The 20,690-nt window shown below is 53.2% G+C and overlaps 1 protein-coding gene across 11 annotated transcripts in view; it reads right to left on the bottom strand.

The window, feature by feature from the left end:
- The window catches only part of MSI2 (musashi RNA binding protein 2), a 303,580-nt gene that overhangs the window by 35,245 nt on the left and 247,645 nt on the right, over positions 1-20,690 (bottom strand). For 10 of the 11 annotated variants that reach the window (XM_039914434.1, XM_039914436.1, XM_029082063.1 and 7 more), the window contains one exon: positions 11,663-11,737. In XM_039914434.1, coding sequence (XP_039770368.1) covers positions 11,663-11,737 — 75 coding nt within the window. Of the gene's footprint in view, positions 1-5,734; positions 7,071-11,662; positions 11,738-20,690 lie in introns of those variants that run through there. The other variant, XM_029082071.2, reaches the window with a different exon arrangement.

The following is a 20,690-nucleotide window of genomic DNA, read 5'->3' as shown; positions in this document are numbered from 1 at the left end:
TCCAGCCTACGTGATTTCCATATGCATTGCCATCCCGGCTATCTCATCTCAACCTATCCAAAATGGATCAGGGCCTGCCTTGGGCCTAAATCAGACTGACAAAGAGTGGGAGAGCAACCCCCTGCGGTCTAGAAGCTAATCCTGTTTTCTCCTCTCCCGAGCCTATTGTTTCAACTTCTTTTGCTTCCCTGAGCAATTCTGCCTGGGGAATTTCACTGTGGTCTCAGCTGTGGCCTGCTTGCAGCCAAAGAGCCAAGGAAGGACCCCTCCTTTGCTCCTCCCCAACAGACAAAACCCAAGAGTTCAGTTCCCAGCGGGGGAACGGGCAGCGGAAGACAGGCATCTTTTCCAGATGCTCCTTGTTGCCAAGGATACGGCTGGGGACTCAGCCATCTTCCTCCTCTCACCCTGCATCCCCTGGGAGCTGCAAGAATGGAATTGGCTGCCATCGTGGGGTCCACAGATATAAGGGCCCAGGAGGGATGGCGATCCTCCATGTGCCCATCCGGGATTGGGACATTCAGACCACGCCTTCTTTGGCTTTGGGGTTACTGCTTGAGGCCTAGCATAAAGGTCACCCAGACGCCAAGTCGGAATCCAGAAAACGCTGGCTCCATTTCGCCCGTGAGGAGACCCACCCAGTCTGTTCGTTGGGGGTTTTGACAGCCAGGACAGAGCCAATATCTGAGCAGAGAACCCCACACCTGGGGTGTCCTCAAGTGAGAGGGTTGACTATTTCCAGTCGCTGACCTCTCCAGGGTTGGGGCCATTGTGCAGATCTCTCTCGAGCCAGAGTCGGAGTCCCTTCCCCTGGCCCGGCCCAGGCTGAGCTCTGTCAACGGTATCCTGGTCCGAGAACAATCTGTGACTTGAGTCGGTGGCAGAACTGAAGCTCCACAATTAATAACCATCAACCCAATCCAAGGAGATCAGAGGAGCTAGTTAAGGGAACACATGAAGTGCCACCATCAGCTAATACCTCTGCCCAGGGTGGGAAAACACCTCAAGGAGGAGCAGCGCAGCGCAGTGGATAGAGTATGGGACCGGGAGTCAGGCGACCTGGGATCTAATCCTGGCTCTGCCACTTGCCTGTGGGCGAGTTATGTCGTCTCTGGGTCTCAGTTTCCTCATCTGTTAAACTGGGGGGAGATACATGTCCTCTCGCCCCATAGGTCACGAGCCCTGAGGACTGTGTCCAGTCTTCCTATGTTGTAGCTGTTTTTTTTAATGGTATTTGTTAAGTGCCTACTATGTGCCAAGCACTGTACTGAACCCTGGGGTAGATACAAGTTAATCAGGTTTGACACGGTCCATATCCCACATGAGGCTCACAGTCATCTCCATTTTAATAATAATAATAATAATGTTGGTATTTGTTAAGCGCTTACTATGTGCCGAGCACTGTTCTAAGCGCTGGGGTAGACATAGGGGAATCAGGTTGTCCCACATGGGGCTCACAGTCTTAATCCCCATTTTACAGATGAGGGAACTGAGGCACAGAGAAGTTAAGTGACTTGCCCACAGTTACACAGCCGACAAATGGCAGAGCTGGGATTCGAACTCATGAGCCCTGACTCCAAAGCCCGTGCTCTTTCCACCGAGCCACGCTGCTTCTCGTGCTGCTTCACGCTGCTTCACGCTGCTTTTACAGATAAGGTAACTGAGGCCCAGAGAAGTGAAGTGACTTTCATAAGGTGACACAGAAAACGGGTGGCAGAGCAGGGTTTAGAACCCAGGTCCTCTGGCTCTGAGGCCCACCCTCTATCCACTAGGCCATGCTGCTTCTCATTATCTATCCCAGCATTTAGCACAGTGCTAGGAACATAGCGCGAGCCTAACCAAATTCTATAACCATGATTACGCCCAGACTTCCCGTCACCCAGGCTTCTCCTCCCTTACCGACTAAGCATGGAGGGAGCAGACACAAACACCAGCTTGCCTTTGGGTTGTCAAGTTTCCAGCCGTTGATTGCTTTGGGGAACGCTGGCAGCCCAGAGCCATGCAGGGGGAGAGGGAGGAGGGGAGGACCCTCCCTCCCCTCAGTCAACAAACACGCACTTTACACGCTGTTTATTTATCTTTAAAGGTCCAGTAGCTGTCATTGGCTGTCCCTGATGGAAATTAAAGCTGAAGGGCTTGAAGAATGATAATTAAGTTCACGCTGGCAGATTGAATATGTGCTCTGCCAACCCGCTTGGGCCACGCGGAGAATGCCAGCGCTTCCAGGGGGTGGAGACGCATGCGCCTGGGGTGGGGGGTGGGGGGCGGGAGGACCCATCCACAGGAACGCTGCTGGCCCCTGCTTGGCAGAGGCGAGGAAGAGCCCCTGAGCCTTGAGCCTCGCTGGCTGCAGCGAGGGTCGAAGTGGCACTGGTCTGGGCATTCCCTGCCCACCCGACCGTCCCTCTACGCGAGCGAGACAATTACTCTTCCCTCCCTTCAAAGCCTTATTGAAGTCACATCTCCTCCAAGAGGCCTTCCCTGCAAATGTCCCCTTTCCTCTTCTCCCACTCCCTTCTGCATCGCCCTGACTTGCTCCCTTTATTCATCCCCCCTCCCAGCCCCACACCACGTATGTCCATATCTGTCATTTATTTACTTATGTCCGTCTCCCCCTCTAGACTGTAAGCTTGTTGTGGGCAGGGAATGTGTCTGTTTACTGTTATAGTGTACTCTCCCAAGCACTTAGCACAGTGTTCTGCATACAGTAAGCGCTCAATAAATGTGACCGCGTCAGATTTTTTTTAATATGATATTTGTGAAGCGCTATGTGCCAGGCACTGTGCTAAGCGCTGGGGTAGATATAAGCTGATCAGGTAGGACATAGTCTACGTTCCACATGGGGCTCTCGGTTAATCTCCACTTTAAAGGTGAGGTAACTGAGGCAAAGGGAAGTGAAGTGACTGCCTAAGGTCACAAATCAGATAGGGGGAGGAGCCGGGATTAGGACCCAGGTCCTTCTGACTCTCAGGTCAGTGCTAATAGCCACTGGGCCACGCTGCTTCTCTGATCTGATTGCATTGCTTAGCACAGTTCTTTGCACATTGCCAGTGCTTAACAAGTGCCACAGTTATTAGTAAGGCTCTCATCTCTCTCTCCGCCACAGACGTTTATGCGACTGCAGCAGAGCTCAGCCACTGTGGGTGTGGGTGCCCAAACTCTTGTGTCCACACCAGGGACCAAACCATAAAACTGTCACCACTCAAAGAGTTCTGGCAGGTAAAGCAAACCTCTTCCTTCTCCTTCTCTTCCCTCTTCTCCTCCTCCTCCTCTTGTCAGACATGAGTAAAGTTCTGGGTCCAACCTGGGACTTCTCCTCAAACAGAGAAATAGGAGGAAGTAGCAGCAGGTCCCCAAGAATAGGACAGGGTTGGCAAACAGGGTAAAAGGACACTAAGCAACCATTCTCCCTTCCCTTTTAGGGAAAGAATGAGATGACAAAGCGAGAGAGATTCGTGTTGGACTTCAGGGAGAACTCCGCCTGGCGGGAGGCCCAGGGACACCTTTACATGGGAGTTGTAGAATTCCTTTTCTTGGAGACCATTTAGCTGACCACCTGCCCAGGATAGTTAAAGCCACGTCTGCCTAGAGGTGGGGAACTGGACTTAATGTCCCCACCCGAGGTGGTTCTGTAATTACTTGGTCACTGGCTTGTGATCCAAGAGCTCAAACAGATCACACCTCACCCCCACACAAGGTACGGGCCCATCACAAGACGGCTTGACGCCTCCATTGGGCCAGAAGCATTTCCACGACACTTTTTTCTTGGCAAAATGCTGGCCCCCGCCAATGCCTTAAAGGAACTGCGGAAAATGAATAGGTTTGGGGGGGGAGAGGGTGTACCAGCCCTTGGCACCAGCTTTCTGGCCACTGATATTTCTCAGCCAGAATAGAGGGGAAAAAAAAAAGTGAATTACCTGCATGTTGGTTATCCACCCAACTGGCTTTCTGCCCCGAGGGTGGCGTGGCTCAGCGATGGGAACGATCAGAGTGGAAGGAACCCTTCTGGCCGGCCCTAGGCGGCGGTTCCAATTCCACCCCGTCCTGAGCTGGCCCCTGGTCCCCCGGGACGGGTCGAGCCACTTCTAGCCGGTCCCCGGGTTCTCGGGCCGGGGGGGCTGGCGGCAGCCGGGCCTTCATACAGTCTGCCCTTTGTGAGACGGGACCAGAGGACTTTGGCTGGAGCTAAAGCGGGATGTGTATAGAGTCTCTTCTGGAAGGCACTTTCCTCTCCTTTCCATGGTGCTGGTAATAATAATAATACAAAATGATAATAATAATAAAACTGGGGTTCTGTTATATGCTTACTATGTGCCAAGCACTGTGCTAAGTGCTGGGGTAGATACAATACAATCAGATCACACTCCCTGTTCCACATGGGACTCAGATTAGGGGAGAGAGAACAGGTATTGAACCCCCATTTTACAGAGGAGGAAACTAGGCACAGAGAAGCCAAGTGACTTACCCCAGGTCACGGAGCAGGCAAGTGGCACAGCCAGAATGACAGCCCAGGTCCTCCAACTCCCAGGCCCAGGCACTTTCCACTAGGCCACGCTGCTTCCCAAAGGAACCAAAATGCCAAGTAAAGCCATTCCTGGAGGAAAATGGTGGTGGCTCTAGGGCCGGCTGGGCTGCCGCCCCCCCCCAGGAAGCCACGTTCCTCCGCCGGGAAGGGAAAGCAGTTCTCTGCCTTAGGGAAGCAACCATACCAGAAGCTAAAAGCTCAACCCGCCAAGACCAAGAGCAAGCGGGCAGGAGGGTGGGCGACGGTCCCTGGAAATATGGCTCAAACTTCCCTGTTGGCCCCTCGGCCCCCATACTGCCCCCCCGAGCTCCACCCCGGTGAGTCCTGGTATCTCGGCTTCACAGCAGGAAACGCATTCGGTACCCGACCCCCCCGAGATCCACAGCGCTAACAGAACTAGAGCCTGAGAAGCCTGATGCCCACGTCCGATGCTCAACACCACAGTGAGTGAGACCTAGCTAGAAAGTCTGGTGTGGTCCTTGGTGCCCACAGATTACTTTCTTTGGAGGGAGAAAGAAGAGAAATTGTTTCAGAGAACCAGGCACCGTGCTCACACAGCTCCGTACCCTACAATAATAATAATAATTCTGGTATCTCCACACCCTATAATAATAATTCTGGAATTAGGTAAGTGCTTGCTATGTGCCAGGCACCATATTAAGGCTGGGTTAGGTACAAGATAATCGGGTTGGACACAGTCCCTGTCCCACATAGGGCTCACAGTCTCAATCCCCATTTTACAGATGAGGCAACTGAGGTGCAGAGAACTGAAGTGACTTACCCAAGGTCACACAGCAGACAAGTGTCAGAGTAGGATTAGAACCCAAGTCCTTCTGACTCTGAGGCCCATGCTCTATCCATTAGGCCACACTGTTTCTCTGACTCTCCCCGCTCCCGGCTCCCACCAGCCCAGTCTCCCAACCCCTTGTGATAACACGAGCCACCTCAAGTGCCCCTGGCAGGCCAAACCAGGTAGAGGCTGGGCAATGAGCTGGGCTCCGGCTGCTGGCCCAGAGAGGTGGCTACCAGGAGGGGCCGACAGGCAGGGTATGGTGGGGGTTGGGAGGAGAATGGAGGATGGGGCATGGCAGGGCAGGCGTGCCTTCAGGCAGGTTCAGGCTATCATTGCTACTGGTTATTTGGTGCCCTCACTTCCCGAAGTGGAAACAGGAAACTGCAAAGCTAAGAGAGAGAGCAGCACACAGCGTGTCCGTGGAAAACAATTTATTTTTCTACCTCAGTTGCTTACAGGAAAAAAAAAGTCATTAAAGAGAAGCACAGATGAACTATTTACAAAAATGAGAAAATTCACATTGGCTAAAAATGGTTGCAAATCATGCATACTAAGACAAGTTCACCAAAGCAAAGCAATTCGTAGCAAAACAAATGGAGTAAGAAAAGTTAAGAGCCATACAGATAGGAAAAAAAAAGAAGAAAAAAGGAAAGAAAAGAACCAAGCCCAGTGACTACAGGACAGTCCAAGGAATCGACTGAGTAATGACACTGGGTGTCTTAGAGGAAATGAAAAGCAGGACTTTGCATGCGTAGTCAGATGCTGGCATCGAATCACGTGGTTAACTAACATCGAGTGCGCTACAGTCTGGCTGTGGGTGAGTGGTACGCTTCTCACAAACTTGTAAGTGAGGAGAAAGTGACTCTGGGGAACTCACTTGGACAGGGAGCCTGCCCTGAGGGGGTCCCTAGGGGTGGCCTGAAAAATGGGGTGTGTTTCTGGGAAGGCCCTGGGCATCATCTCCTTGGCTAAAGGGAAAAACCATGCCCCTGGCAGGCCTGGGGAAAGCAGGAAGCTGGAATTGCCCACACCCCTGCCACCTCACAACACCTGAGCCCCGGCCTCTTTCTGCTGCCCGTCTCCAAGGTAGCCCACGTGATTATCAGAGCATCGGCAGCTGAAGGATCGGACCCAAAGGTGGAAGACGGTTGGCTCGTTATGCAGTTGCTGGCTCCCCAGATTAATTTCTATGGAATGGGATCGTACATCTTCCATCATTATATTCAGGTTCTGTTCCTGCCCACTGAGAGAGCAGCCCTCCTCCACTGCAATTCTCCATGGTTCCAGCCCTCCCTTGTGCCCCATGTCATAACTGCCAGCCCTGTCAGCTGGGCTATTTATAAAATCAATTTGATTTGTCCTCCCCAGTTCCTGTAGTGTCCTAAAAAGTTTGTGAGAAGCTACCTATGAGCCCCGTGGTCCACTACATCCCACATGGGCATTAAAAATGCTCCCAGGAAGCGAAGGGAAATGAGGTGGAAAAAAAAGCAAACCCAGATTGAAGGGATAAGGTTATGGAGATGGAAAATTTAAAAAGAGACGTGAGAGAGAGAGAAAAGAAAACAAAAATTCATTCCAACCAGCCAGCCCGAAGAAGCAATGGTTTCAGTGGACAACAAGAACCATGGTCACCCAGGTTTTTTCTGTCTGTCTGTCTGTCTCTCTCATTAGCACTTGTAGTAAACCCCAATTTGTTATGCCTCTTTAAGAGCTAGTTGATAAAAATTATGTCTTGTGAAATCGGCAAGTAGTCTGCAAAGTGAAATAAGAACAGAAATTAATAGATTAAACGAAAAGATAGGTCCCAAGAAATTTAAAAAAAATGAGGGAGAGGCTGATAATAAAACTGCAGAGCAAAATTTGAACTCCAGAAGCCTAGAGGTGGTGGGGGGGGGGGGGGGCGGGAGGGACAGACACGGGGAGGGAGAGAACTAGCACCGGAAGCAAGTACGTGAACAGGCAGCTCCTGCACAAGGTGACAACCTGAACCCAGTGCCTGCAACACTCGAAGCTCTGGACCCAGTGCAAGGGGACCTCATGACCTCCCTGAAAGGGCAGGAGGGGCAGTGGTTCTGCACCCCACCTGGCATCTGGGACAGGGGAGTGGCGACGAATGACCCCCGATCTCCGGGAGACCAGTGGCCCTGCCCATTCTCCAATCCACACGGTGTGGCGACCCCAGTCCAGAAACTAGCCGGGAGGCCCAGCACATCCCCGGCAGCGACCTCTGATTTGTATGGTCAAGGGGTGGGTGGTCCACCTGCCCCACAGCTGCCCCCAGAGGCAGAAATTCCTGGGGGGGGGGTTGATTTAGGCGACAGGGCTAGAGGGGCACAAATGTTCCAACAGGGGAAATAGCATTCACGGCAACAGGGCCTGTCCATGATGCTAGGGAATTGTACTGCATGGCCAAAGGAAATTTTCTCCTAACGAAGCTACCATCTACAATCTTGCTATGGTGTGAATGACACAACAGCATCCTCACAGGGAGCGGAGGGACTGGAAAGGAATTGTATTGGCAGTGGAAACCAGGGTGGAGACACTGGCAGCGTGGGGTGACTGGGCTAGGACCCAAGGCTGGCTTTGGAGGGAAGGGTCAGCTAGAGAAAGTTACAGAGAAATAGTGTTGCCTTGTGGAAAGAGCAAGGGCCTGGGAGTCAGGGGACCTGGGTTCTAGTCCTGTCTCCACCATTTGTCTTCTGTGTGACCTTAGGCAAGGTACTTAACTTCTCTTTGCCTCAGTTCCTTCATCTACAAAATGGGGATTCAATACCTGTTCTCCCTCAGACTGTGAACCCCACGTGCGTCCTGATTGTCTTGTAACTACCTCAGCACTTGGTACAGTGCTTGGAACATAGCAAGTGCTGAACAAATACCACCATTATTATTACCATAATAATATAGTACTCTCCCTTCTGGGTCACTCTTGCACTTAGATTTGCACCCTTTATTCACCCCTCCCTCAGTGCCGCAGCACTTATGAACATATCCACAATCTATTCATTTTTTATTAATGTCTGCCTTTTCCTCGAGACTATAAGCTGGGTAGGGAACTCTGTTAGTGGACAAGTGGAGCAGCGTGGCCTAATGGAAAAAGCATGGGCCTGGAAGCCAGAAGGACTTGGGTTCTAATCCTAGCTCTGCCACTTGTCTGCTGTGTGACTAAGAGCTAGTAGCTAGTCACTTCACTTCTCTGTGCTTCAGTTACTTCAGCTATAAAATGGGGATTAAGACCGTGAGTCCCATTGGGTCCAGTGTCTGGCACATAGTAAGAACTTAACAAATATCATAAATAAAACAACAACAGAACCTCTGTTATATTGTACTCTCTCAAGTGCTTAGAACAGTGCTCTGATGGGGCAGGAGGGGTGGAGGGCTAGCTGTAGGAGGGTGCCTGCCTGCTTTACTCCTGCAGCTGGTGCGGACACCAGCTAAAATAACTGGCTTCTCGAGCACTGGGACAGTGGAGAGTGTGGGGAAAAGAAGCTACCGGGGCCATAGTAAAGCACATAAGAGATATTATTACTATTATTATTACTATTAAATGATGCAAATGTGACAGCAACCATGTGGCCAGCGGCGGTCCGCCTGCTCTAATGCCCAGCTAGCCATGCGGTCCAGAGGCTCATGATCCTGCTCATCGTGTAGCCCAGCAGTTCCCAGGCCAGTCTGCGGTGTGGCCCAGCGGCCTCCCGACCAGCTCACTGTGTATCCCAGTGGCTCAGGCCCAGTGGTTCGTGGACCAGGGAGCTGTGGCCCAGAGGCTCATAGCCCAGCCAGATTCGGACTCTGAATTTGGATGACAGTGGCAAATAGCTCGGGTTCAATGCTGCGAGGCATGCACTGTCCCTCCAATGCCTGCTCTCGCCCCTGAAGCTTTGTCTTAACAGATGAGGTGGTTGCCCAGGGGACTCATTTTATTCTTTTATCGCTCCCTGCCCTTCCTGGGGAAGGCCTGAGGGATGGAGGGAGACAGAGAGGCTGGGAGGCAACATTCACCAGTGGCTTTCGAGCCAAAGCCCCAGGCTGGGTGGGTTGGGAGACGCTGACACGACAGTGGCCTCAGCCCAGGCAGGGTGTGTTGCAGGGGGGGAGCCAGGCCCTTTCTCCTCGACCCCAAGATAGACAAGACCACTCTCCCATTCCAAAGTCCAGTCCTGTCTGGTCCTTCATGGCTGGCCCCTGGTGGCCAAACAGCTTCCTGACTCCCCCCCGTCAGGGGTGGTTCTCCAAGAACCTGAGCTGCTTTCTGTCTGCGGCCCGGCCCAGCTTGGCGGATTGGGGGTGAACAGTCAGTCAATTGCATTTACTGAGGGCTTACTGTGTGCAGAGCACTGTACTAAGTGCTTAGGAGAGTATAACAGACGCATTCCCTATCCTCAACGAGCTTACAGTCTAGAGGGAGAATTATCAGAGATCCGTCCTGAAGCCCCAATTCAGCGTAGGTTGGAAGGGATCAATAAGAACCATGGTACTTGTTAAGCACTGTGCCAAGCACTGTAATAAGCACTGTGATAGCTACAAGATAATCCAGTCAGATAGAATCCCTGCCCCATATTGAGCTCACAGTCTAAAAAGGAAGAACAGATATTTATTCCCCGCTGGACTCTCCTCCATCTTTAGAAGCTCTAACCTGTGCTTCAGTCCCCAGGCACAGCCCTTCCTTAAGCTGACCTGGAGATCCCAACATGGTTGCAGGACCGAGTAGGGGGTGGGGATGGGGGGAGGAAGGTGGCCTTCACCTCACCCTGGGGAAGACAGGCTGGGCTTCTTCACCCATGGGGCTATGGACTCGAGGGTGTCCAGGAGTCGAAAGGACTGATGGGAAGACGGCCTAAGCATAAGGCTGAGAATTGGCCGGGGCCCGGAAAGACTTGAGCCAGAGCTGGGCGGTAGGCTGATGACAGAGCCTCTTCGCCGCTTCCAAATTCAGAGCAAGGAACTCCGCTCCTGGCCTCCTCTCCACACCTGACCCTGACAGCCCCAATCCAATAGCTCACGAAACTTCCAATCCACCGCCACAATCCCTTCAACCCCTGCTTTCATTATGCGGGAACCCCTCAGCCCCCTTCATTGACCGGGCTGCTTGTATGGCCCTGGGCTGGAGCCGCGCTAGCCGCCTACCCTCTGTCAGTAGCCAGACCCCAAGCCCCAGGAGCCCTCGGTCCCCAGGAGCTCCAGCTAAGGTGAAGTTCCTGCACTTGGATCTGTGCTCTTTAAGCACTTGAAATTCATCCTAAAGTCAGCCCCACGGCACTTGTGTACTTATCCAAAATTTACCTATATTAACGTCAGTCTTCCCCCTTTAGACTAAACTCCTTGTGAGCAGGAAATGCGTCTACTAACTCTGTTGTATTGTCCTCTCCCGTGTGCTTAGTACAGTGCTTTGCACACAGTAAGTGCTTGATACATGTCATTGATTGAGCAAGTGAGCAAAGTTACCCTCCACCCTCCACAGCCTCCTCACCCTCCTCAACTCCCTCGCCCTCCACAGCCCCCGCGTCCTCCATAGCCTCCTCATCCTCCACAGCCTCCTCACCCTGCATAGCCTCCTCTCTCTCCACAGCCCCCTCACGCTGAACAGCCCCCTAGGATGTCGGAGGGACATCTCCCACACATGATCCCAACCACTCATGAGGTGAGGCGGGGAGCAGTTGAAACCATCACCTGCTGGGATGTTCGTACTATCGGTGCAGGGCTCAGGCTGTGGCTCGCCTCCTGCCTGAGCATCCATGACGCTGGCCAGGGTGGCCAGCCCCTGTCAACACAACCAGCCCCGGCCACCGCGACCAGTTTGGGACCCTCCCCTAAGCGGGGGTGAGGGTGGGACCGTGTGCGTACACACACACATACACACACACACAAGTGCACCAAGGACCCTCATGGGGGGAGGGTTCTGGATGGGTGGCTGAGCAGAGATGAGTCCTGCAAAGGGAGCATCGCCAAGGGGGGAGAAGACCACGACCTTCAGCCTCCCGAGGATGGGACCCGCAAGACCACAGCCACCCTCCCCCCTGCAGGAAACGACCACGCCACCCACACCAGAAAAGCCAGGCTGATTGCTGTGAGACCTCCGTCTTCAACAGGCTTAACCACTAAATTTGCATATACCATCAAAAAGTTCCAACCGCAACTCCCAAGTACCAGTTAGTACACTTCTGGGTCTTGTCCTGAGACCCAGAGAGAGCAATACACAAATTTCAGAGGAAAACCAAAACACACAAAAAAAGAAAGGATAGTGTGCGTATGATGAGCAATCCTACCTGGTCCCCCCTCACACAGCCCCTGGCTGGGAGTGTTGGTGCCGGGATTTCCAACACAACTGCGGAAAGGCAGGTACGCACCTGGGAACTGGTAGCTGTAGCTTGGAGCAAATCCGGGGTAGCCTCGGCCGTAGGTCGCCACAAAGTTTGGGTAACCTTAAACACACACACACACGCACACAAACAAACAAGGAAGAGGCATGTCAGTGGGGCTGGGCTGCTTGCGGGAGCCTAGGGCAAACCTCAAAGTATAGGGGAGACAAACAAAAAAACATTTCCAACACACGTGGTCAGGATCGATAACTGAGGACACGTACATTTGCGAGTTTTGCGGGAGGGCAAGTAAACTCATGAAAGTTAGAGATGGCAAAGGAGATAAGGGAGTACTCAGGCAAACTGACTCTGATTAGAACTGTGCTGTTTCTAAAGCGTTTATTATGAGCCAAGAGCTGGAGTAGATACAATGTAATCAGGGCAGGCACAGTTCCCCGTCCCACTTGGGGTTCACACTCAAAGGGACAGTGAGAATCGGTATTTCATCCCTGTTTTACAGATGGGGAAACTGAAGCACCGGGAAATGATGCAGCTGGCCTGAGATCACACATGGCAAGGGAGTGGTGCGGTTGGAATAATAATAATAATTTTGATATTTGCTAAGCATTTACTACATGCCTGGAACTGTACTAAGCACTGGGGTAGATACGAGGCACTTGGGATGGATACGGTCCCTGTTCCATGTGGGGCTCACAGCCCCATTATACAGCTGAGGTAACTGAGGTACAGAGAAGTGAAGTGACTTGCCCAAATTCACACAGTAGACAAGTGGCAGAGCCAGGATTAGAACCCAGATTTCCTAACTCTCAATCTCAAATTCTCTCCGCCAGGCCATGCTTCTTCTCAGATAGGAGGGCTTTGATCCACCTTCGGAGAACCAAACAGACCAGGCTTGGAGGCCTAGGCTTGTTGTGGGCAGGGAAAGTGTGTGTTATGTTGTACTCTCCCAAGCGTTTAGTGCAGTGCCCTGCACCAGTAAGAGCTCTATAAATACGACTGATTGGTCGACTGACTGAGACCCAGCTTTGGCTGGGCTCTGCAGCCCGTGCCCTGCCTTCTCCACCCAGACTTCCGGCGGGCAGTCCACGCACCTCTCGGAGACGGCCAAGTAAATACCACCCGTTTGGGCTCAGCACCAGGCTTCGGGCAGGTGCGATTTGCTGCGGCTGTTACTGACAGCGAGAGATGAAGGTAGCGGCTGAGCTGTACCCCAAGAGGGAAGGGGACCCCGGTTATGGTAAGCACTCTACACTGGCTACACGGGGAACTGGCTGGAAAGAAAAACAGCACAATTTTTTTAGGTTCCCAACATCTCAGGCTCCAAACGTGGAAAGTGCCCGGGACTGTGTCTCTGCCAATGTTCAGAAAGGAGAGAAGCAGACTGCCATCCTGGTGGAAAGAGCACAGGTCTGGAAGTCAGGAGATTCCAGTTCTAATCCCTCTTGCCAGTTGTGAGATCTTGGGTAGGTCACCTCACTTCTCTGGGCCTCAGTTTCCTCCTCCATAAAATGGGGATTAAATTCCTGTCCTCTATCCTCACCAGACTGTGAGCCCCATGTGGTATAGGGACTGCACCCAGCCTGATTCTACTGTATCTGCCCCAGTGCTTGGCACAGAGCAAATACTTAACAAATACCAAAATTACCATTATTGCCATTATTAGTAAATAGGCAAAACACCTCTGGTGAGCTCAGCTGCGCACTGAATACCCGAGGCTCACAGCTTTTTCACAAATACATCCTGTTGAGCTATCTGGAACCGTATTTTCTCCAGACCCCAGCCTGTGCCATCCTGTGGAAGCTGCCAATAACTCCCAATGGCCAGGGTCACCCTAGCCCCTTGGACGCCGCCTGCCAGGGCTCCCTCCGCAGGCCCGCTGGGCGAGGGTCACCGGGCGAGAGGGACTGCTGACCTGCCGACTCCACCCTCCACCTCAGCCGGCCCTGCTTCCTAATCCAACCGGTCCTGACTCCCTCCACTCCCCGCTCTCCTGCCGGCCCCAGAGGTTGGCTCAATCCTTGGTGTCCCGGCGGGAGTGACAGGGCGTGCCATTCTGCCCCCAGCCTCCGGGGAAGGGGCCCTGGCTCCCGGTGCCCAGCAGCTGAGGGCCCTGGAGGCAGAGACTGGGCATCCAGGCCCCGCCTCTCCCGCTCACCAGAGCCGTGCCGCCTCCCCTGCCGCCACCACCCCCTCCGTCGGCAGCCAGGGTGCATCCCCTCCTACATCGCCTCGCTACTTTCCTACTACAACCCGGCCTGCATATTCCACACCTCTAATGCTAATCTTCTCACTCTACCTCCAAATCATCTATCTCACCACTGATCTCTTGCCCACATCCTGCCTCTGGCCTGGAACGCCCTCCCACTTCATATCCGACAGGCACTCTCCCCAACTTCACAGCCTTGTTGAAGGCACATCTCCTCCAAGAGGCCTTCCCTGACTAAGCCCTCCTTTCCTCTTCTCCCACTCCTTTCTGAGTTGCTGTGACTTGTTCCCTTTAATCATCCCCCCTCCCAGTCCCACAGCACTTTTATACCGATCTATAATGTTTTTATTCATATTAATGTCTGTCTCTCCCTCTGGCCTGTACGCTCGTTATGGGCAGGGAATGTGTTATTTTGTTACACTGAACTCTCCCAATTGCTTTGGACAGTGCTCTGCACACAGTTAAGTGTTCAGGAAATACGACTGACCACGTAGAAAGAGGAAGCCGCTGGCAGTCTCTCCCCTCAGTGCTTCTCAGGGGTGCTGCTCACCGCCCACCTACCAGACAAAACCCTCCCACCGTGCTGATTTACTTTCCAGAGTGAGGATGGGGTCTCTGTTGGGGGCCTGGCCTCTGCCAAGTCCCTTCGCAGCTGAGCATGGGTCCCAGCTTTACAAACTGGCACATAAAAGGGTGGGTGGGCATGAGGGTGGCCCTGGCCTAGAAAAGGGATGCAGGGGAGGAAAGAGCAAGAGGGAGACTGACTGACTGATTGATTGAAGGGTCGGGCAGAGGCCTTTGGAAGCGCCAATGGGACCTGTGCCCCCGGGGGCTGCTGGATATTTATTTCACGCCTGAGCAATTCAATCCCCTTTCCAAATGAATCGCCTCTGCTGGAAAATCAGATCTCTCGGAGTTGGGCTGTTCATGCCGCTTTTTCAATGATATTGATGAACGGATGATATGCAGACAGCCAAGTCACCTGGGCCGGTGGGGCTCCCGGGGGGCAGCGGCTTACTGGGGCCTGCCCTCGGTGAGGGAGAGCAGGCTGATTAGGGTGGTCCCCTTCAAGGTTACCATCTCCCCACTTTAGTCTCCCTCCCTCCTGCGTTGCCTCTCCACTTGTATTTGTACCTGCTCAGCACTTTGGGACTCACCTCATCCCAGCCCAACTTATGTACATTTCCTCAGACTCTGGCGCTTCCCGGACCTGCAATCCATTTGTGTCCCCCATTATATTGTAAACTCCTTGAGGGCAGGGATCGTGTCTACCAACTCTTTTGTACTCTTCGAAGCGCTTAAGACAGCGCTTGGCACATAGAGAGTGCTCCATCAAAGCCCCTGATTGATGGATTGACTGAAGGGCTTGGAGGGCTCTTAGAGCCACAGAATATCATCCTCCTCGGAGAGAAACCAAGCCGTCCTCTGAGAACAGGACAGAGTAGGAAAAATAACACGGTCCCCTCTTTCTTCTCCTTTTCCCTTGGACTGTGAGCCCCAAGTGGGACATGAACTGTGTCCCATCTGACTGCATTATAATCAACACAGAGCTTAGGACGGTGTTAGGCTCATAAGGAAGCACCTATCAAACATCACAGTTTCATTATGATTATAATTATTGATCTCCTCCAAGAGGTCTTCCCTAACATTTCTTCTCTCACTCCCTTCTCTGTTACCCTTGTACTTGGATTGCTCCCTTTTATCACTCCACCCTCAGCCCCCCACAACTTATATGTAATCTATTTATTTATTTATATTAATATCTCTCCCCGCAACTAGACCGAAAGCTCGTTGTGAGCAGGGAACATGTCTAGCAACTCTCCCAAGTGCTTAGAACAGTGCTCTGCACACAGTAAGTGCTCAATAAATATGATTATTTCTGTTCTCAACTAATCCCAAAGCACCCCCGCCCATCCCCTAAAACAGTATGCACGACTATTCTCCCTCCTACTTAGGCCATGAGTCCCATGTCAGACTCATCTGATCTGCAGGTACCATATCTACCCCAGCGCTTAGCACAGTGCCTGACACATAGGGAGCACTTCAAAATACCACTAACATTATTACTATCTGCTTTGGCAGCGACAGTGCACGAGTTGCATTTGTGAGAGAGAGGGCCCAATCTCCCCCTCCCATCACGGAGCATTCTCTAGGTCAGGCAGATGAAATCATAAATTTATAATACAACATTACTTCAATTTTCCTCTTCATTTACCGCTGTGATGGCCAGCTCTGCTCTAACGAGTCCGAGGCCCAGCCGCGTGGGGGAAATTGGCCGGCTGAATATCAATAGCGCATTAGCACCGGGCCCGGGTGGATGTTTCATCAAGCCGAATTAAGGCCAGGATGACCTCTCCACCTTTCCCATTAGCCGCCATTCTCCTCTGCGATGGCCACCGCGCAATTTATTTGCTTCAGTTCACCTGGCGAATGATCAATCCCCCCCATAATTATCTCTTGTCACTAAACTCAAAAATCAAGCGTAGGCCCGGAGTCCCTCTCTCGCACATCTCCCTTCGCATCGGCAGAAGCAAAGACGGTCGATCAATAACCAAATTGGTTTTTACACATGGGCCCTCTCCAGGGCCGGCCCTCCGGCCCAGTCCCCCGACACCACCGGAGCCTGAGGAAGCAGGGGGTTCTAGATCTCCATCTGGACTGAGAAAATTCTAACACTCTCGAAGTGGGAACGAATAGCCCAAAGCAGAGTCCGCCCTCACCAATAGAGCCCGGTTGGAAATCCACCCGTGCCCTGTACACCCTGACTTCAGAGGGCCAGGCAGTCCCACTCACCAGCTCTGAGGGTTCACACAGGAGGTAGGATTTGGGATCGGCTGCAGGGCCCGGAGAAAGAGGAGGAGATACTGAAGGGCCAACGGACCCAGGAAGTCAAAGACAAAATGGGCACTCACCAATGAGACTCTCTCCCTTCTGAAATGCAAGTCTGCTTACTTAGAGAACGATCTCAACTTAACGTTCCGCTATCAAAAAGCTTCCTACTTCTGCTCTCCCTGTAAACTAGACAAAATCAACCCTTTTCCAGGGTGTCTTGACTTACCAATAGCAGCGGCCCAGATGGTTTCTGGGAAGAGAAACCCCCCCTACCGTGTGAACCTGCTAACAAGCAGGACGTGTCTGGGCCCGCAGATGGGGACTGAACCCAAGCCCATTTGGATGCCCTAATCAACACTAGCAAATCACAGCTTCCCAGACAATGAGGTGGCTGACTGGGCTGCTTTATCCTTAAGGCTCTGGATAGCGGGCTTGGAGCCCTCTTGCGGGCCAGGCTTTCTCTCTCAATTCCTTGTGAGGGGAAAGGCTCCGCTTTTAGGCTTCTGGGATTCCGGTCCTGGTCGCAGTGGCTTTTTCCTGCTCCAAAGCCTACTTCGTCAGCCAGTGGTGAGGTCTGGCCCGACTCAGAGATGGGACTGGGGGGGGCGGGGGGCGGCACGTGACAGGGAGGCAAGAAGGAGGTGAAGGCTGAGGGCAGTTGACCATCTTCCGATGGACTCTTCTGCTAGGGAGCGGGGTCGCTCCCTGTGTTCAGGGCCAAGCAGGAGAGAGTGGGTGACTCAGACAGATCCTCGACGGGCAGGGAAGCCTCCTTGATCCAAGGGTCCCATGGACTGTCATCCAGAGAGCTCAAAGAACCGGAGAAGACCAAGCAGGTCTGGGGTGCTCTACATGCCACGGCCAGGGCAAGGGACTAGATGACCTCCAGGAGTAACTACCAGAGTGACTCTGGGAGAATGGAGGGAAGGCGTGAGAACACCAGACAGCACAGCTCCGCCACCTCAGATGGGCCAAGCCCTGGACTATGTATCTGGCCTGATCCAGGAGACCATGACGGGCTTAGCAAAGGGTCCAGAAGAATGGAAGAAAGAGGAAAATGGTGGCTGACAGAACAACAAATTCCAGTGGCAAGGGGGAGACAAATACTCTCACTTTCTTCTCAGGCCAGATGGCCTGACTCCCTCAGGGACGATGGATGGGCTGATGCTGGGCTCCAGCTGAGGAAGCCATAGCAGCAGCCACTCAGGAGGCCGATGACGGCTTCTCCATATTGTCTATGATGGTCAGGGTGTTCCCCACAGGGTGTAAGGCCCCTCACTCAGATATCCTTAGGATTCACAGGCCACCGCGATGGAGAGCTTCCTATTCTTCAGGGAGGAGGCAGAGGATGGATTTCCTTACAGGATGCCTAGGAGGCCTCAGAAAGCCAGAAGTGCCCTTAGTCTATGTCAGAGGCAGCGTCTAGGGCTGCAGTGTGTCCAGGGGGCACCACCACAGATGGTTGGTGCATTTCTGCCCCACCCCCTGTCCCCTCCCCACCCAAGGGGTCCACAGTAGTGGCTGAAGGGTTGATGTCCAGCTGGGGGCCACTGCCCGAAGGTGGTCTGGGCCGCACCAGCCCTTGCCCTGAATGCTCCTGAGCCTGAGGAGGTGGGAGAGTGTGGAAGTCCACCCCGAAGGAGCTGCACACAAAACTGGATCCTTCACCCTGGGGGCAAAATCAGGTCTCTCTGACCCCTCACAGCACAGACCCGGGCAGGTTATCACAGCCTGGCCAGAACCAGCCCGCTCTCACCCCAGACAGCCAGGGCCGCCCAAGTCTTCACTTGCTCCTCTGAGCCCAGTGGATGAGAAAAGATGAAGTTCCTCCTTCTTCTTCTGGATTCCACCCAAACCTGGCCATGCAAGTGGGGGCTTTTGGGAATGCTGCGGGTTCGCTGTGCCATCAAGGGTCAGCTTCTTGGCAGCGTCTCTCCTCCCAGTGGCCAAAGTGTCGGCCGGATCTTTCTCTGGAATCGCCCCAGCAGTTCCCGTCTCCTCCATCCTTCCATCCGGATCTCTGTGCTCTGAGCTCCTCTCCAGAGGCAGTGGAAAAGGCCGGCTGGCCGAGAGTACTGAGGGAGCTGGGAGGGAGCTGGGACTTCCCAAAACCTGGAAGCTTGTGGGGTAGAAGTCACTCAACTTTTCTTTGCCTCGGTTTCTTCCTCTGCAAAATGGTGATAAAATGCACAATTCTCCCTCCCTCTTATGAGCCCTGCGTGGAACAGAGCCAGTGTCAGATCTGGTTATCTTGTGTTTACTCCAGTGCTCAGCAAAGAGTAAGCATTTAATAAATACCTATTATTTATATTAATTATTATTATCATTAGATAAGATGAGCTTGGGTCACCCCGAAAGGAGCATCATCCCCTCTTGTGGGTGAATCCAGGTGTGGAACAGCTTGGGACTCCCAGAAAATAGATTGTCAACTCTTTGAGGAGTATCATATTCTATTGTACTCATCTAAGTGTAAGTTCAGTGCTCTGCACAGAGAGGAGGGCTCAATAAACACCACTGATTATTAAGAAGGTACTAAACCCAGGAGTAGCTACAAGATAGAACAGACACAGCCTCTGTCCCACTGGGGGTACCAGTCTAATGGGGAGGGAAGACAGATATTTATTACCTAGTTCACAGATGGAGGAACTGAGGTGCAGAGAAGTAAAGTGACTTGCTAAGACCCAGATCTCCTGACTTCCAGGCCCCGGCTCTTTCCAGTAGGCCCCGCTGCCTCCACCGTTGATTGATCGATTACTCGAACTGCAGGTACCGCAGAAGGTTTGAGCCCCAGGGCAGTGATGGTCCCGGCAGGGTAGAAGTGTTGAAGCGGGGGGTCTCCGCTCCCGCTGAAGTCAAGCTGTCTCGGAACGGAAAGCCGGACGGCCTTGTTTCCTGGGGCCGGGGGAAGGATTCGTTCCCCGCTGAGACCAGGCTCTTCTGCCAGGATTGGGCTTCGGCTCAGAGTCCCGCTGCCAAGAGGCGCGAGGCTCTGAAACTGGGGGGTGGAGGGGGGTGGCGGGAGGTGGCAGAGTCGTAACTCAAGTGCTAATAGACCCGTGACTGCAACATGGTTTGTCCAACGCTTCATTCTTTCAAGTGGCTCGAGGAAGTGGCCACTCGCAACTTGGAAGAGAGGAAAAAAATAGCTGGAGCAGATAATTAAGCATCTGGCATTCGTCACGGCTTCATCACTCATCCGGGACAAGTCACTCCAGTTGGCAAGCCGATGATGGCCGTCTGGGGGGAGCCAGGGGTTTGGGAGACTGTGCGGGTCTTCGCAAAGCCCCCATGGCCTTTCCCCGCCGCGATCGATCCTCGCTGGGGGTGGGCGCCTCGGTCCTGAGGGCTCCTGGTGCCGGGTCCCCGCCCGCTCTGATGGCTGCTGAGGCTTCTGGACCGACCTGCCTCAGTTGGAGGGTGGAAGCCCACTGCCCCCTCCATGACCTTTCACTCTTCCACCCATGGGCCTCTCCCCCTTCCCGGGGCTGCCTTCAGAAAGGGGAAGCCACCACCTGCTTCATTTGCATAAACAGCAGCTTGGCAAAGTGGTTCAACCCTTGGGAACACTCAGGACTCACTGCAGAGGAGGTTGGACTGAAAGGTTAGAGGGTCCCTGCCCATCCAACATACCAGATTCATTCAACAGTATTTATTGAGCGCTTACTATGTGCAGAGCACTGTACTAAGCGCTTGGGATGAACAAGTCGGCAACAGATGAAAGAGGTTCATCTTTCCTCGCACATGCCCAGGGCAAACCCAGTCCAACAGGTAACACTCCCAGCATCCACCTGGACGGGCATTCTGTGGTAGGACCCCGGCCCAGGGAGACCCAAGGCCAAGTGGGCCACAGGCCCAATTTCACCACCAGCTGCTGCTGTCCACGGGTGCTGGTCTAAGCCTTCACTTCGTTGCTTGCTTCTTCGTTGCTCGGGGCCCTTGCTTTCCGCCCGTGGTACAGTTGAGAAGGTGAGGTGGGAGGCAGACCAGGGAGGCCCAGGCTTTGGCTGCAGGTCACGC

The sequence above is a fragment of the Ornithorhynchus anatinus genome, chromosome 17 (genome assembly GCF_004115215.2).
Source record: "Ornithorhynchus anatinus isolate Pmale09 chromosome 17, mOrnAna1.pri.v4, whole genome shotgun sequence".
NCBI classification, from domain to species: Eukaryota; Metazoa; Chordata; class Mammalia; order Monotremata; family Ornithorhynchidae; genus Ornithorhynchus; species Ornithorhynchus anatinus.
Note: the sequence above shows the minus strand (reverse complement) of the source record. Positions and strands in the feature narration are given on the sequence as shown.